The following is a 15,905-nucleotide window of genomic DNA, read 5'->3' as shown; positions in this document are numbered from 1 at the left end:
GACAAAAAGAGAGTCTCAGTGACTTTCCTGAGTGTGCAGCACAGCCTCAGTTTGCCTGCTACTCCTGTCCCTTTCCAAAAGCAGTTACCGTATTTGCACTCAATACTGTATTTATTACTTGAAGCTTCACTAGCAAAGATTCAGAAAGTCTCATTTATTTAGTTTATATTTCCCAGATTTCTCACCAATTTCTACTAATAATTTTAGTTAAAATACTAAACTAAAGCAATAATGTAAGCCTACAGAAGCACCTTGTCAAAAATGTGAGTGTACCTGTTTCTAATACAGATCTTGATTATAAGATTTTCATATACTTGTGCATCTCAGTGTGTATCATAGGAATTTAGCTCATTCAAGTTGGTCTGTTAAATAACAGCATTTGGAAAGAAAATTATACTCCCTTCTCAGAAGGATTCACACTGTAATCGCCTGGATTTATCATTATTGAAAGTCATATAATGATTCAACTTGGAAGGGACATAAAGGATCATCTCATCATCTGGTCCAGCCTGCAGCCCAGTGCAGCACCAGATTTAAAGCTGGCTCTCCTTTCAAGGTCAAATAAATTGCCCAGGGCCTTGTCCAGCTGAGCTTTGAGTATCTCCAAAACCATAGATTTCAAGTCTCTCACACCAACTCCTTTCATTGCTGATTAGCACCACTGTGAAAAAACACTTCCTTTATACTGTCATGAAACATTCTGATATTTGCTGATCATAAAAATGATGAAGGGCAAGGTTAGTTCTCTACTCAAGTCATATGTTCACAATGAACTTACTAGCAAAGATATTCAGCATACAGGATTACTAGTCTGAAAGAGAAGATGGGTTAAACACATGCTTGTGAAAGGGAGTAATTTATATTATGTGATGCCTGTAATTGCATTTGGTGATTTGGCAGGTATTTCTAGGCCAGTCTTTGCTGAAAGACCTTAAAGGGTCCTCAGACTACTTGTTTATTCTTACTCTCTAACTTGTTCCAAATGGATTTTAAGGTCCTTTTTCTAAACTACTGACATGCTGCCTGTCACGGTAGTGAATTAATCGAGTTCATTATTCAGCGATAATGTTCTCAACTTCATGGTTCCTACAACCACACCTCAAATGTTATCAAGGGTCAGTTTATTCCCATGTTAAGACAAAAAATGAGTGGAAGGCAATGTACCATTTCACGTACCCACCTCACACTCAGACAATAGACCCTTTTAGTGTCAAAGTAATTTCCTGCTGAAGAAATGTTCCTACTGTTTGTTTTTATTTGAATAGGTGAACAGCATCATATGAGCCTTGCACAGGACAAAACGGTTGGCCAGGCAATTTTGGCTTCTTGTGGGATCGTGCTCTCAACTCAAATATACAAATCAATTATATGACTTCCATGCTGAGAAAACACATTAACTTCTAAAACGCACAGCAGCAGCTTGGTCTTAATAAAAACTGTTTCAAACCCATTCTTAAACCGTGGCTCCAAGTTTCAACTGAATATGGAACATCCATTTACAACCAATTACAACTTCTATCATGCTTTGAAAGATATGTATATGCACTAGGAATATTAAAAGCCAAACCCCCCACAACTCTAGGTGAAATAGGGGAAGACTGAAAACCTTTCAAGATATGCTTAGGCAGAAGTGCAGTGATCCTTGTAACTGAACAGCAGGCACCTCCTGAAAGTATGTACAGACGTAATCCTTGGCCTTATGTATTATCGGAGAAGTGCTACAATCTGAAACTTGTCATTTCAGGAACAACACAGTCTAATAAAGTGATTCATTCTCAGGAATTTCTTTAATAGATGAGGAATAATAAGAGAATTAAGCCTGGGGCAAAAGCTGACACTTCCAGTGTCACAAAGCCCATAACAGGACCTTTTCTGCTTCCAGTAATGAAATAGGCCTTAGAAAAATCTAAAGATCTGCATGAAATCCAGTGAGGACAAAGGCAAACTCAAATCTTAATGTTTCAGGTACTCGTGCTTCAACTGCAGGCACAGCGTTCAGTTTAACTGCTTACACAGCTGGGGTGCAGGAAATTTTTCACAAGGCTAAAATTAATATTTATATTCAAGGCCCTTCAATGTAATTGCTTACGATGGCATGTTCCACTGAAACACTTATTCACAGGATGCAGTTGTTCTTACTTTGGAAACGAAGGTTTCCAGTGTAGAGTTGTTCCCATTTAAAATGTTCCTGTCTCAAAGCAGGACTCCAGGCCACTTTTGTAATCCAAATTCCAGATGAGAATTGCTTGTTTATGGTCAAGTTCTCAAAGAACAGAGAATGCTGAACTGAGAAAGGTGACATTCTCTTCATGTGTGCATATTTGTTCATATGTAATGCTAATTCATACGTTGATTGGCAGCTGCAGAAAAGAATTAGTTGGATGCTTAAACACCAGCTCTCTTTATCTTACTGGTCAGGACTCCTCCCAAGTCTGGAGTTATAAGCCAGAGAGTTATGAAAAAGTTCCAGCAAAACTCATCACGTTATAGAGATTTATTCTTGTTGTTGCTCCCCAACAAGCATTTATCTTCTATACAGTCCATCTCGACTTACAACAATTTACCTCCTGTCATAAGCCTTCCTTTCTGGTTTTGCATGAAAGTTTTCAGTGTCTTTTAACCTTTAAGAGAGGAATGAAAACCAAAAAGTGCTCCGTATGAAAGTCTAGTAGTCCTCTCTGATCAGAAGACTACAGTGAGGCACCAAATTTGGTTATGAATTATTCTCCTGTTTAGGGGAAAGCAAATCCATGCTCAGGGAGAGATTACTCTCAGCTAAGTGAAATCTAAATACCATTAGATCCCATTTGAATATGTTCTTTATACATAGAAAATGAACAGAATGGAAAGCAAGTGTTGGTGCAAAGATACATTATCTACTAGTGTGCACTAATACCAGAAGCCTATCCCCCTGTCTTCCCACATTTCTGTTCCACTAAATGATAAAAACAGCCAACAACCTGCTTGAGAAATGAAGTATCAACCAGATGTTTCCTGAGCAAAGACAACTTGTGTTTCCCTTTACACACCATCTTCTGAGAGGCAGCACTGCAGTGATTGCATATCTGACATCATTCACTATGTTGACTTTGGGTTACTCAGAATCTTTCCTTTGCTTTACCTTCCAACTCAAATACAATAGTTTTACAGCACGATCACATGGAACGAATGGATTCGAATGACTAGAACACAATGTGGAAGACTGGTTTATATTCACTTTGTTATAACATCACTCCTTATGGAAACAGGGCATGGGTGAGCAGCCGTCCCCCAGAAGAGCCACTTCTTTATGTGAAGAACAAGAAAAATATGGTTCTTTAAAAGCTGGTAATTTTAAAACAAAAACTCTATATGAGAATAGATCCAAAGCTCATTCTGATTTATGGAAAGTCTGATTATTGCACTTTGGATCAAATACCTGTTTATTGACAGAAGCTACAGCATTTCTCCAGTTCTATTTGGCCACTAGGAAAACTTCTTTAGTCCCTATGAATCTGTAGTGTGATACCTACCGAGCTGTTAATGGGGGAGGGATATAGAAGATGAGAGGCTCAATCATCATCTAACAGAAACGCTCCATTCTAAACAACCCTAAGTTTACAACAGATCACTCTAAAAGAACAAACCTTGTGCTCTCTTCTCAGGCAAGCTGATGGGAAGAGAAAGGTAACTTCAGGTGCTACATTAACAAACAGCATGGGAAGGGGGGTGTCCATTTTTGTAACCTGTGCACTAGAACTCATAGTGCAGAACAACTTAAAACCATTACAGCAGGTAAATTTCCATTCAAGCTATCCAGAACAGTTCACATGATGCATGGATAATATATACAAGGTCAATATTCAATCAGTCACAAATAAAGCTCTAAAATGCTTTATGAATGTCTTAGCACCCAAAGACTGCAAAATACCAACACTTTCTTCCTGGTTTTAATCTCCCATTTCAATAAGAAGCCACATCGCACAAAACTGGAACTGCTTTTTTTTCCCCCTAGTAATACCAGATAGGTGTAGTAACACAAATAAACAGAAGTGTCACTCTGAAAGCCCGTGGGGACCTAAATTTACAGAAGATATGATCTTGCATTCATCTTGCATCACTAGTTAGTTGCTTATAAATAGAGGCAGAGCTGTTTTCAGTAAGTACGGTTTAATCAAATGTGGTTTAATTTGGAAAGTTGTGTACAGCTCAAGAAGCTGCCTGTGCAATGGTTTAATAAGGATACATGAGCAGAGCTGTGTATTCTGTATTCTCTGTGTGAGGTCTGTAGGAAATCAGGTTTTCAGCAGGATTCACAATGGAGCCATTCACTCTCTTGAATGCTCAGTCTTACTCCAGCCCATTGGAGAAAAATGTACAGCTTGTCTTGACGAACAGCCGGAATGACAAAGATATGATGGTGAATTTATGAATATAAAATGCTTTCTGTCCTGCTTTCACTTTATTCAACAAAATTATGGATTGGTTGGAGAAAAAGGATGAAAACACCCCCCTCATCTGTACATGATTCACCTCTGTGCATGTACTCAGCTCGCTAGGCACACAGTTCTTGAAAGTCTATGTTTTAAGGTAGGTTCACAGTTACAGACAGGGTTTGTACTGCGGCACAGAGGTCAGTTTCGTTCAGAAGGAACTGGAAATGACTTAGTTTGCATCATTGTTCCAGGAAGATCCATCCTCAGCTGGTCCCCTTCTTAAGTTCTGTTACGTCAAGTCTAAACCAGTTCGTTTTCCTTTCCTATCTTCTTTTAGGACAACCGCCCCAGTCCCACCACTGCTGCTTGGCTTCAGGACATAACTTGTATTCGCATCTTGCTGTTCAAAAGCAGCTTGTGGTATTCCTGTGATTGCTTATGACATTTGAATTCCTACAGCCTCAGCACACTGTTAAAATGCTTTCTGAAGGTATTTTTTGTTTAAACACTGCAAAAAAATATAACTGGAGAATTGATATACTCAGGTGGAACACCATCATATTCTTGGTATAACGGCGATAATTCATTTTCAGTACAAATACGTAAAAATTTGGCTTCACCTCCAGTAAGCACACATGTACAAAAACTATGGGAAAAGAATTATGCTTCAAAACTATTCTCTCTCCATGACTGTTCTTTATCTGCTGGAGAAAAAAATGTGACAGCTAAATTTGAAATGGATTGAAAGTTGTCTAACACTGTCATATTCAATTCTGCAATGGTCTCTGAGTCAAAAACACTTGAAAAATGCCTAAACTGCTGGCAGCAAGCTCTTCTGAACACACGGAATCCTACTTAATTATTCTTTCAAAAGCCTTTAAAAAGCAGCCCACGGTATCAGGCTGTCATTTGTGACCTGCCCAGCGTGGCCACTCTTGAACTTGAGAGAAGGAACAAGAACACTGCATGGATGGAATAATGATTTATTGGAAATGAATATGTACACAAAGTATAAAGGCAATCACTCCAACCATTTATTTTTTAACAGGACAGAGCTACCCCATTACGAGATATGTTCAGTAGCAGGATTAGATTCAGTAACAATGCAGAACATGTTAAATCCCTGAGATTGAGCCCTTCTCATCTTTTATGCACTCCACCACCCCTCTGCCCCCTGCAAAGGTGCTGCAAATGTAATGTCCTGCCCAGTTGTGCTTTCAGTGGATCACCATCCAAAATTAGAGTTCCATTCTTCACAGCAGCATGACATTTCAAAACGCAAGCTAGCCCAAATTTCACATCAAGTTCACTCAATCAGTTGCAGGCATCCAATTTAAAATTACTTCCAGTCTCAAACTGGTACCCAAGCTGCTTTCTAGCTAAGGTACTGACTCTGAAGACATAACTTGCTCCCATTAAATTAGACATGGAAGCCAACTCCTCCTTTTTTCTAGCTGGACACAGCTAATGGTTTTTACTTTGCATGCAGGGGTATTGAGATGTGAATGCAAGGCTTTAGGCACAAGTCCTTTTAGCTCTGGGCTTAAAGCCACCATAAACAAGCATCGTAATGCAGAGCTCCAATTCCTGATGCAGACTTCTAGTAATTTACCTGTATTTACCAGCATTTTATAGGTTTATAGCACACAGACAGTTTAAGAATTAAAAACTTGAGTAGCAAAAGTGTTTCCTCCTAAGCAATACCAAGTTCCATTATCCAGTTTCAGTAGGCAGCCACACTGCAAGGCCACAAAGGCAGATCCAGGCCACACATGCAGAGATTTTTCAGTCCAAGTTCAGATGTTTTTCCTTGCAAGATCGTTGTCTCTTGTCCAAGGATATAATATTTGAGACAACAGAACTCCTCTGGCTGGCACGTGACAATCAGCAGAAGCAAAGCATGAGGGACAAGGCTCAATTTATGTTCTTTCCAAAGGATGCAGCTGATGCTGCTGTTACCTTGTTAGCGGCTAACTCTTCAGTTGGAGAGGGAAACAAAGATCTAATAAAATTCAAGGCATAAACCAACTATAATAAAATTCTTTCCAGTATTAGAGGTAGATTTTATCCAGTGTAATACATAATAGCCACTCCTGTAAGTGCAGAGCTCTAGGAATTAAGCAATTGAGATGAACTTTGACCTACGTGCTCTTAGAATAATTATGGCAAGCTTTCTGCATATCCTTCAAGAAAGCAGGCACACCACTCTGTAAAGAGAAAAGTGGAAAAGTCATTCTTGCATAATGGAGTCAAGAGAAACTACAAGCAGGATGAGAATTCCCACTGTATAAATCAAAGCCTTTAACAAATACAGGACAGTTCTAAGATCAGCAGCAGACTGTTCCTTTCGTACTTCATGAACAAACTGCATTATTGAAGTTTCCTTGTGTTAAGGCTATCCACATATGCTCTGGAAGATGGGTTTGTTGGTTTTGCTGCAGAAATGTACCTGCCTGGTTGACCAACCAAAGGAATTCGACAGGAGTTAAAAAACAAAACCAAAAATGAAGACAACTGCCATGAGAGCAGACAGTAGCGATTATCTAAAAATGGGACTGTGTAAAAGCTACACGGGTCAATACATCCATTTCAGAAAGAATATAATTCTACCCAACATGCAGAAGACAGGTATGATGCAGTGAATGCACTGTTTGAAACAGATTCGCCAAAAACAATTGTGCTGTCAGCCTTTACTTACCTTGGCAGCCCAGTTCACCAGCCACGACGGGATCATGCCACCAGGATTATCAAAATAGTACATATAGACTAGAGAGGAGAGAGAAGTTACCAGAAAGTTATCCTGCCACAGCCTGGGTCTCTAACACCATATGACAGCAGCTGTCGGCGTGCATGACTTAGGCATCAAGTACAACAGTTCTGCTCTCATTTCTTCACAAAAAAGTCAACTTGTGCTGAAGTGGAATGTGAAATAAGCACAGCTATTCCCAGGCAACCTCTGGGAAGCTCGACAGGGCCATAATATTAATTTAGACTATTGCAAACTATTTTAGGCAGCATGTCTTATAAAATAAGGTTGTGTTTAAAGGACTGATCTCAGACAGGAGTCAAGCTCTAGGCAGACCCTTTAATCTATACATCTGTCAAACCTGACACTTAAATCATTGCTGAGTTCACAAGACTGCAGCCAGCATCAGACTCTACCCAACTGAACCGGATGGCAGGAAGAGAAATGGGGGGCCAGAATGAAGTGGTCAGTAGTTTATTCTTAACTACTCAGCCCGTTAAATAAAAGATTCTTAACACTGCACACTGCACTGGACATTTCTAAAAGCTTCATTCATTTTAAAGTACTCCCAGTGCTCAGTACATCCACTTTCACAGTACCTGGGTTTAGGTTAAAATTTCCAGTCTTCCTCTTTGTGCATTTTGTTAATACAGACATTCTTCAGCTACATGACTTGTGATCACACCTTCCTGACCTCTTACCTTTAGATCCAGTCTTGCCATCACTTTCAATTGCCAGGCTTTGTTTGTAGTTTTTAACTCTGATAATACCGGGCTTCTCGGGGCACTGAGGAACAGACACACTCCGAGCTAACACCACCCAGACCTTCCGCCCAGCAACATCCATCTCTCGGCATTCACGGATATAGACGTACTGTGTTCAAGTTGAGGAGGCATGTCAAAACAGTGTCAGTTTGACAAATGATGAATTGACAAGTGAATTCCATTACAAACACCAGCCCCTTCAAGTTATTTCTTATGCTTCTACAGGATTCAATCCAGTTATGTGAGCTTTAGCTGTGTGTGGGAAGAGGTACCCCCACTCTCCTTCATGCTGTACATATTCATGTGACATGAGGACTGCAAGCTCTTAGATGATGAGCAGCAGAGCAGTAGAATCACTACACTGTTGGGATCCCTGGATGCCCAAGTGACAAAAGAGTGCAAGAGAACAAAAAGCATGAAAGGATACATCTCTGTTTGAGAGAGGGAAAGGGTACTTCACTTCCCAGTAGATTACTTTTTCACCATCGTATGTTTTCTCATGCAGTTCTGCAGTGAAAAAGGAAGATGGTTAGATATTTTTAATTTCTACTGCAACAGGATCATAGATGGCATCAAGAACTGCTCAGATTTCTGACATGAACACATTTTCCATGGCATCCTTATGCCAAAATTGATACGTATGTAAAGTTGTAACAGTAGAAGGCATTAGAAAGAGTTCTGTAGCAGGGTCGTTTTGTGTAACCAAATACACAAAAATAGGTGGCCTGGTTTTCTGCTGCTATTGAATTAGTTGATTAAAAGACCCAAACAAACCACAAAACCAGAACAATTCTGGGGAGGAGGCAGAGTCAAATTCCTTTCAGACAGTCAGCTCATCCACAGCCTTTCCCTCTCAAAGCTTTTCCCTCATCTGTCCATATTCTGTAGAAATCTGAGCCAACAGTACAGTATGCTTTTGCACAAGCATGTCACTATCCTTGTAAATGATTCTGAGTTAACATGGAACTAGGACAAGCACTTGTCATGTAAGAAGTCTTATATGAGGGATTAATGAAGTTTGGAAAAGGTATTAGGAATTTCACAGCAGAATATACAGGCAACAGTGAACAAGAAGCTTGAGCAGTTTATGAGCCTTCATCACACCTTTAGTCTGCCTGGAAACACAGTCAGAAGGAAGATGAATAGGAAAAAAATCTAAGAATAACCCCTAAAACATGGCAGTGACTCAGCCAGACAGCAAGTGGCATAAAGGAGAAGAAAACAGTTCAAAGCAAACTGCATAATGGAGCTGGAAAAGCTGTCTACCGTACAGCTTCTTCCCTTGAGGCAGTAACTGCCGTTATCAGGGGAATGGACCTGACAAGCCATGGGGCTGAGCCAAGTGAATTCCTGTTTGTTAGGGACTGGTCATTACATGGGTGCGTTATCATGGGTGTGATCCAGAGAGGTGGTTCACATGAACAGTCAGAGTGGTCTTTTCCTCTGGAGCAGACCTGCCTGAGGTGCTGTATATCCTGCAGAGCTGATGCACCTGCACATCACTTTCAGCGGGGTTCTTTGGAAAATAAGGCTGAACAGACTGATACTCTCATTGCTAAGGCAGGAAGAGTGTCACTGATGGGAGATTCTTCCCCTGCGTAACATGTTCCAAACCAGGCTTCTGTCAGTGTGCCCTCCAAGCCAGCTGTCACCCACAAAAACACCTCTTCCTCTTCTCCAGGTTGCAGCAGTTCTGGATACACAATACTGTGCTGTAACAAGCTACAGCATTATGCTATCCACCAGAGGTCAGTGGAACATTGGTCTATTAGCTTTACTTTCATTCCTAACTGCAGAGCTTTCCTTCCTCCAAGGGATTAAGACAGTATTTTAAAGACCTCAATGCAATTGTTAGCCACTAACTCACCTACCTTTGTATTTGCAAACACATTAGAAACACAATAGGTAAGCTGTGTCCCACCTGTATTCACTTTAGTCTGTCAATACTAGTGAACAGTTTCTGACAAAAGCAGAATACAGTGCATTTTCTTCACTTAGCATTACTACAACAGATCACAATTCTCTTTTATTCATAATAGGTATAGCTGCTTTAGCAGTCAATTATTACCATTAAACTGTTGGGAAGTATGAGTTCAACTTTGCAATCAGAAGTAGCAGGTTTCAATATAGCTCTGGCCCAGCCATTCTGGATCATGCCACGGAAGCATATGGTACCTCAGTCACTAATCCACGGTTTAGTCACAGCTTCCCTGCTGGATTGGCAGCTGCAGCACTCAGAATGTGGCCTCAGAATGTCCACATCTTGGGGATATCCAAGAGCCTGACTTGGAAATAGCCAGGCTACTAACAGCAATGCAACAATAGTAACAGACTGGTACCAAAATTTCTGAGGCCTCAGGCAAACCCTGGGCAAGAACACATCAAAGAACAACCCTCTGAAGCACTTGCAGGAATCCTGCCCATATCTGCCTCCAGTCAGGCCTTCAGAAAGAGTTTTGCTGAACAGAAGTAGAGGACAGAGATTAGTTCCTCTTATGCTTTGTGCAGGAACAGTTATCTTTTCAGCTAAAAAGGCAGCTACTTCTACTCTGGTCACGTTTTTATTTCAATGCCAGCCAGCAGTTCAGCAGAGCACTCTTCTTTACACTGCCATTATTCATAGCTCTAAGAGCAACAAGGAATACAATCAGTAAAACAAAGAGCAAGAAGGCTCTGAATTGAAGTGGTCTGGTTTTTCTCCCTAAATGTGAAAGGAGAAAACCCAAGCTTATATAATTTACACTGAAAACATTTGCTGGCACTGTTTCATCCCGTGTACAGTTCTGAAGAAGGGTGGGTTTGTGTCAATTGTTAAGCTAAAAGGAAAGCATTAACATTATGTTTGTAACCTTCCAAGAGTTAACTTCTGTGAAACACTGGACACTGGACAGCACAAGCACAAATTCACAGATGAACATACGTGGTCAGCAAGGATGTAAACGCCAGCTCTGCAACATTATCTAGTTTTTCATTTCAGGGTGTAGCTTCCCCCAACTGCTTCCTTTCCTTTCTTTAAGAAGGCATTACAAAAAAACCCCAGTGTTTGTTTAAGAAGGATTCAGTTCTCCTAAATGCACTTGAAGACTACTGAAGTTAATCAAGGTAACAGTATTTTTACATCAGTATGATAATGTTGAATCCACTCTGGCTGTTTTTGTTTCATTAATGGCAAAGTGACCTTTGCTACAAGAAATCAATCGCCCATTTTGACAAATAACACTTCCTAATGAAGACACAGCTTCTTAAGCTTGACCAAGTACTGACACAAGTCAAGCATGTGGTTCTGTATCAATACAGCCAAAGGCATCACCAGCAATCATTCACCACAGAGCTGCCCTAGACTTAACAAGCACAACATTTAACAGTTCTTTAAGGTCTTTAACAGTGTTCTTTGTTCAGCAAAGCACTCTGACCATGTTTCATTTTTACTGGCCTGAACTGATTTTACGCACAGGCTTAACAGGGAAAGGCTTCCCATCTTTAAAATAAATGGATTACCAGATGCCTACATCAGCTGAATCCTTGCCCTGTCACTGCTGACTTCAGATGTTTTAACATGATATGGGTACCCAGGTTGAACTCCCTTTTTCACAGATAACATGAAATAAACACAACTAAGTTATTCCTTTCTCTGTAAAAGCCCAAAGTCACCAACTATTCTCTCAATACACCCATTTCTGATTGTAAAAAGTGCCAAGAACAACCAATACTTTCAGAAGACACTCCATCATGCATTAAACTGGTGCCAGCCAGAGGAAAACTTTTCCCAATGAGGACAATCAGCCATTGAGATAATTCCCCTGGGAAGTAGTAGATTCCCCAACACCTTTTAAGATTCAGCTGGACAGGGCGCTGGGCTATCTTGTCTAGACTCTGCTTTTGCCAAGAAAGGTTGGACCAGATGATCCTGGATCCAATCTGGTGGTCTACGATTCTGTGATTGCACTGCTCCGCTGCAGTATGCAAAGATGCACAAAAGGTACCATCTCCATTGCTCCCCAGAACATCTACTAAAATCTAACTTAGGAATTACAACAACTAGAATCCACAAGGTGCTCCGGCATAAAAAGTGATGCCAATGATATGCTTTAATCAACACGGAAAGAATTCACTCCAGAAAAAGGCTGTATGGTGATGAGGTATCAGCTGTATCATGTCAGCATTTACTTGCACATTTGCAGAGTGCGACCTTAAGATACTTAAGTCTAGCCCAAAGTCTTTGGATGCAGCAACTTTAAAATACCTCTGAAGAAAGTTTTGGTAGGAAGGGTCAATGTGGACATAAAGCTTGCATTTAAATGGCCTAGAGGAGCTTACCTTTAACATACTGATCCCATTGCTTTCTGAAATCTAAGTCCATATAGACGTCCACACACAGCTTTGGGGAGCAGTCAACAAGACCACCGAAGATTTTATACTCATAAAGTCCTGACTGCTGTGGAAACAGAATGGGGAGAGGAAAAGTCACACAGGAAAGGGAAGCACTCTGCAGCAGGGAGAACAGCTGAAGGAAGTTAGGTGGGGCACATAGTACAAATCTGCCCAAGAGCTGTGAAAGAAGTGTTCAAAAAACAATGTGAGATTCAGTCTTTAACCTCTTGACTTTTTGATCTACACATGAAAGTGTAAATCCAGACAGGCTGACCTGCCCTTCACAATGGTTGTTCCTTCCCTTACACCAGCACCCTTTTACTTCATAAGTCTTTCCAAAGGGAGCATGTTTCTTCACACACATGCCACTTTCTATCTCCAGTGGTCAGTGTAGAATAAATCCTGCCCACACCAAAGCTTACCAGAAGCAAAGCCTCCAGATCCTATATAACATGCTTAAGAATCCCAGCCATTCCCAGGAGGTTACCAAGCACTGCACCATCTGGAATAAGCTTTCCAGCAAAGTAGGTGTGCTTATCCTTCAAGCTGTGATACAAGAATGCTTTACAATGTTCATGCTTATATACAATGCACTATTATAGCTGCCTTCAGTATTTATCAGCTATTTTCTTTCTGAAAGCTGTCTGCACTGAAGGGGTTGGGGGCAGGATATCTCCTATGTTAACACTTTTAATGTTACTCTCAACATATGGAAACTCCATCTGTGCCTATAGAACAACATTTGTACTATTGTTAGTACCAGTTCAGGACTAAATTAAAACAATGAGAGTATTTTGAATATACAGCGTAGGAGTCAAATTCAAGCATTCTCAAGGGAGGGAAGGATTATACAACATTCTGTCAGTGAATGGTTGATTCTTCTTCTTCCCCTCCCCTTCACAAATCAACCTCAGAAGATGAAGAACTGATGTACCAGAAGATAATAATGGGACCAAGATTCTTCAGCTACTCATCCTTACTGTGGTTTCACTGAAGCATCAATCACAAGCTTCCGACCTGAACTGTTCAGCACCTGTGCAGTCCCATGCATTCCTATCATCTTTGTTAAAGGCTTCCACGTTTATTTTCACAAGGTAAAAAAAACATGTTTAAAATATCACACCTGAAATTGAGCCAAGAGCCAACAGCATATGCCAAAGCACAACATCAGGCCTTCGAAACTACTGTTCGTATTCTTTTCCTGGATTTTGATTGTGACTGCATCTTGAGAGGCAACAAACCAAGCTCACCCAAACCTTTCATTCTGCAGTGGACATGCCAAGCTCGTTGCTCATCAGGACACTCACCCATCCTTCGCATCCTTTGGCTTTCTCTTAATCTGTTTGACAGACGAAAGCCATGCAGCAATTTTCTTATTTAAGCTATAAGAGCTTGCCTCAAAGACACAGAAGTGTCTGCTTTGTACCTTATAGTGAGGGCAGGCTACAGTTCCACACTTCTAGGACAACAAACTATTACATTGTATTGCTTGTTTCTAAAGCTTTCACATTGCACCCAACAGTAGCTGGAAGTGCCTGGAATACTTTTTCATTGAGGATTATCAAAAGATATGCAAACAATATAGGTCTTTAAAGCACTTTTGTTATAGGTAAACCCTCCATCAGAGGTTAAAATAGAGCTGTAGCAATGTCATTTACTATCACATAATTCAGAAGTCACTAAAGAGAGAGTGCAAGGGTTGCACTATCTAATGTCCTGACTTAACATATGGGACTCTACCTTACATTCAAAAGTAGGCTCCTAACGTCCGTTCAGCCATTCTTACATCTGTAGCTTTCAAGTTCTCATACTGTCACTCAAGACAGATCAAGAAATTATGCTGTTCTTCTCTCCCAACCTATTTGTTCCACTGCTAGACAAATCGTGGCATACATCACTAAATGTCTTCTACTAAAGAAGGTAGGATTTTGATAACAGTATGAAATAACTGATTGTGATCTGAGAAGTGAACAGTATACCTTAAAGGAGGTAAAACAGACATTCAATAAAACCAGCAATTTACAATAAGAAAGCTAAACCAGGAACGGAACATTTCAGGTTTTCAATCAGTGGGTTGAAATACAGGACGGAGCTGGAAAGCCCAGATCTATTTGTGTATCCTGCAGAGAAGGTGGAAAGAGAAGGCAACAAGAAACATAATTGCTGCCTTCAGCTTCCCAAACTACCACTGCTAGAGTGGACTTGCAGAGCGAAGGCCGGGAGCACCTTCCAGCAGGAATGTCCCCACGCACCGGCTGTTAACCAGCTTTAAGGGCCTCACCGGCTGCGGGTTCCCGCGGCGCACCGCCTGTTGGGGCGGCGTTCACCGCAGCGCGGCCGCTTCCTCATCAGCATTTAACAGCATTACCCTGAAAGCTGCTTTCCGGGAGCCTGGAGAAACCGAGCCGAGGCCGGGGGCGCCTGGACGGGCAACGGGCCGCAGCCGGCCCTACGCGGGGCCCGGCGGCTCTGCCCGCTCCGCTGCCCCAGCCCTCCGCGCCCCCAGCCCCGCTCCCCACCGCGGGCGCTTCCCGAGGGGCTCAGATCCGGCCAGGGCCCAGGCACGGCCGCCCCCGGCGCGGGGGGAGCGCCCCCGGCCCGCCCACCTCGTCGTACAGCCGGTAGATCCTCACACCCATGCTCTCCACCAGGAGCTGCCAGGGCCCCCCCGCCGCCGGCGCCGGCTGGTCCAGCTCCCGGCAGGCGGCCCGAAACTGCTCCTCGGGGAAGCCCCGCAGCGCCGGCGCCTCCATTCTCCGCGGCGGCGGCGGCGGCGAGCGCGGGGCCAATGGCCGGCACCGCCCCTCCGCGCCGCACGACCGGCCCCCGTCGCGCCCCGGGGCCGCCGCGCTGCCGGGGAGGGCTGCGGGGCCGCGGGACCAGGACGGTGCAGGGGGCGGAGGACGTGGGGTGTGCCGGTGTGGACGTTCGCCCCGTGGCTTCTCCGGTTTCACCATAAGGTCTCGGTTTAGCGGCACCTGGGAGAGGCAGCGTTTAAATGTCCGTGTCTTCTGTCCGGTGCCAGAACAGGGCCAGGTTCTGCCTGTGTGTCGCTCAGGGCTTTGCCTTTTGGGTGTCCCCCAAGACTAAGGCTGAAGAGTCTCTATGGGCACGTGTATTTTTGTATATGTATTTTCACATTTTAAAAAGCAGTTTTCCTTATGGGCAGTTCATATGAGGAACTTAAATGGGAGATTTATGTTAGATATAAGGAAGAAATTATTTACTGTGAGGGTGGTGAGGCACTGGCACAAGTTGCCCACGGAGGTTGTGAATGCTCCATCCCCAGCAGTATTCAAGGCCAGGTTGGACAGGGCTTGCAGCAACCTGGTCTAGTGGAAGGTGCCCCTGCCCCTGGCAGGGGGGCTGGAACTAGATGATCTTAAGATCCTTTCCAACCCAAAGCGTTCTGTGATTCCATGTATAAAGCACCCACAAACATTGTGCAGCAGCTGGTAGGTGTGTTGGACACAGGCACACCCCAGCCAACTCGCAAAGTGAGCAGCAAAGAGAGGTGGGAGCAAGCTCTGGTCCACAGTGGACTGGGGTGGACAGGATGGAAGGGGACAAAACTGTCACTGGCCTGAGCTCCTTCGCAGAAGGAGCCTA

General features: G+C 42.6%; 1 protein-coding gene across 4 annotated transcripts; it reads right to left on the bottom strand.

Annotated features, from left to right (window-relative positions):
* Window positions 1-5,382: 5,382 nt before the first annotated feature.
* Window positions 5,383-15,341, bottom strand: PCTP (phosphatidylcholine transfer protein). Of its 4 annotated transcripts, none has more exons than XM_030506519.1 (6): window positions 15,275-15,341; window positions 12,243-12,360; window positions 8,353-8,432; window positions 7,863-8,034; window positions 7,114-7,181; window positions 5,383-6,622 (listed from the first exon to the last, which is right to left on the bottom strand). In XM_030506519.1, exons 2-6 carry the CDS (start codon window positions 12,283-12,285, stop codon window positions 6,557-6,559), a joined length of 429 nt encoding a protein of 142 aa, XP_030362379.1. In that variant the 5' UTR covers window positions 12,286-12,360; window positions 15,275-15,341; the 3' UTR covers window positions 5,383-6,556. The 4 variants fall into 4 exon arrangements, with proteins under 4 accessions (XP_030362379.1, XP_030362376.1, XP_030362377.1 ...); XM_030506516.1 differs by lacking the exon at window positions 15,275-15,341 and adding an exon at window positions 14,903-15,080; XM_030506517.1 differs by lacking the exon at window positions 15,275-15,341 and adding an exon at window positions 14,903-15,077 and having other exon boundaries at window positions 12,243-12,357.
* Window positions 15,342-15,905: the final 564 nt, after the last annotated feature.

Source organism: Strigops habroptila, chromosome 14 (assembly GCF_004027225.2).
Source record: "Strigops habroptila isolate Jane chromosome 14, bStrHab1.2.pri, whole genome shotgun sequence".
Classification (NCBI taxonomy): Eukaryota; Metazoa; Chordata; class Aves; order Psittaciformes; family Psittacidae; genus Strigops; species Strigops habroptila.
Note: the sequence above shows the minus strand (reverse complement) of the source record. Positions and strands in the feature narration are given on the sequence as shown.

Excerpts from the sequence above, each read along its gene's own strand:
- PCTP (XM_030506516.1), bottom strand. The coding sequence starts at position 15,049 with ATGGAGGCGCCGGCGCTGCGGGGCTTCCCCGAGGAGCAGTTTCGGGCC. Across the intron at positions 12,361-14,902 it reads TCTACCGGCTGTACGACGAG|CAGTCAGGACTTTATGAGTA; the intron begins GTGGGCGGGCCG and ends CTGTTTCCACAG. Across the intron at positions 8,433-12,242 it reads ATGGGATCAGTATGTTAAAG|AACTGCATGAGAAAACATAC; the intron begins GTAAGCTCCTCT and ends TTTTCACTGCAG.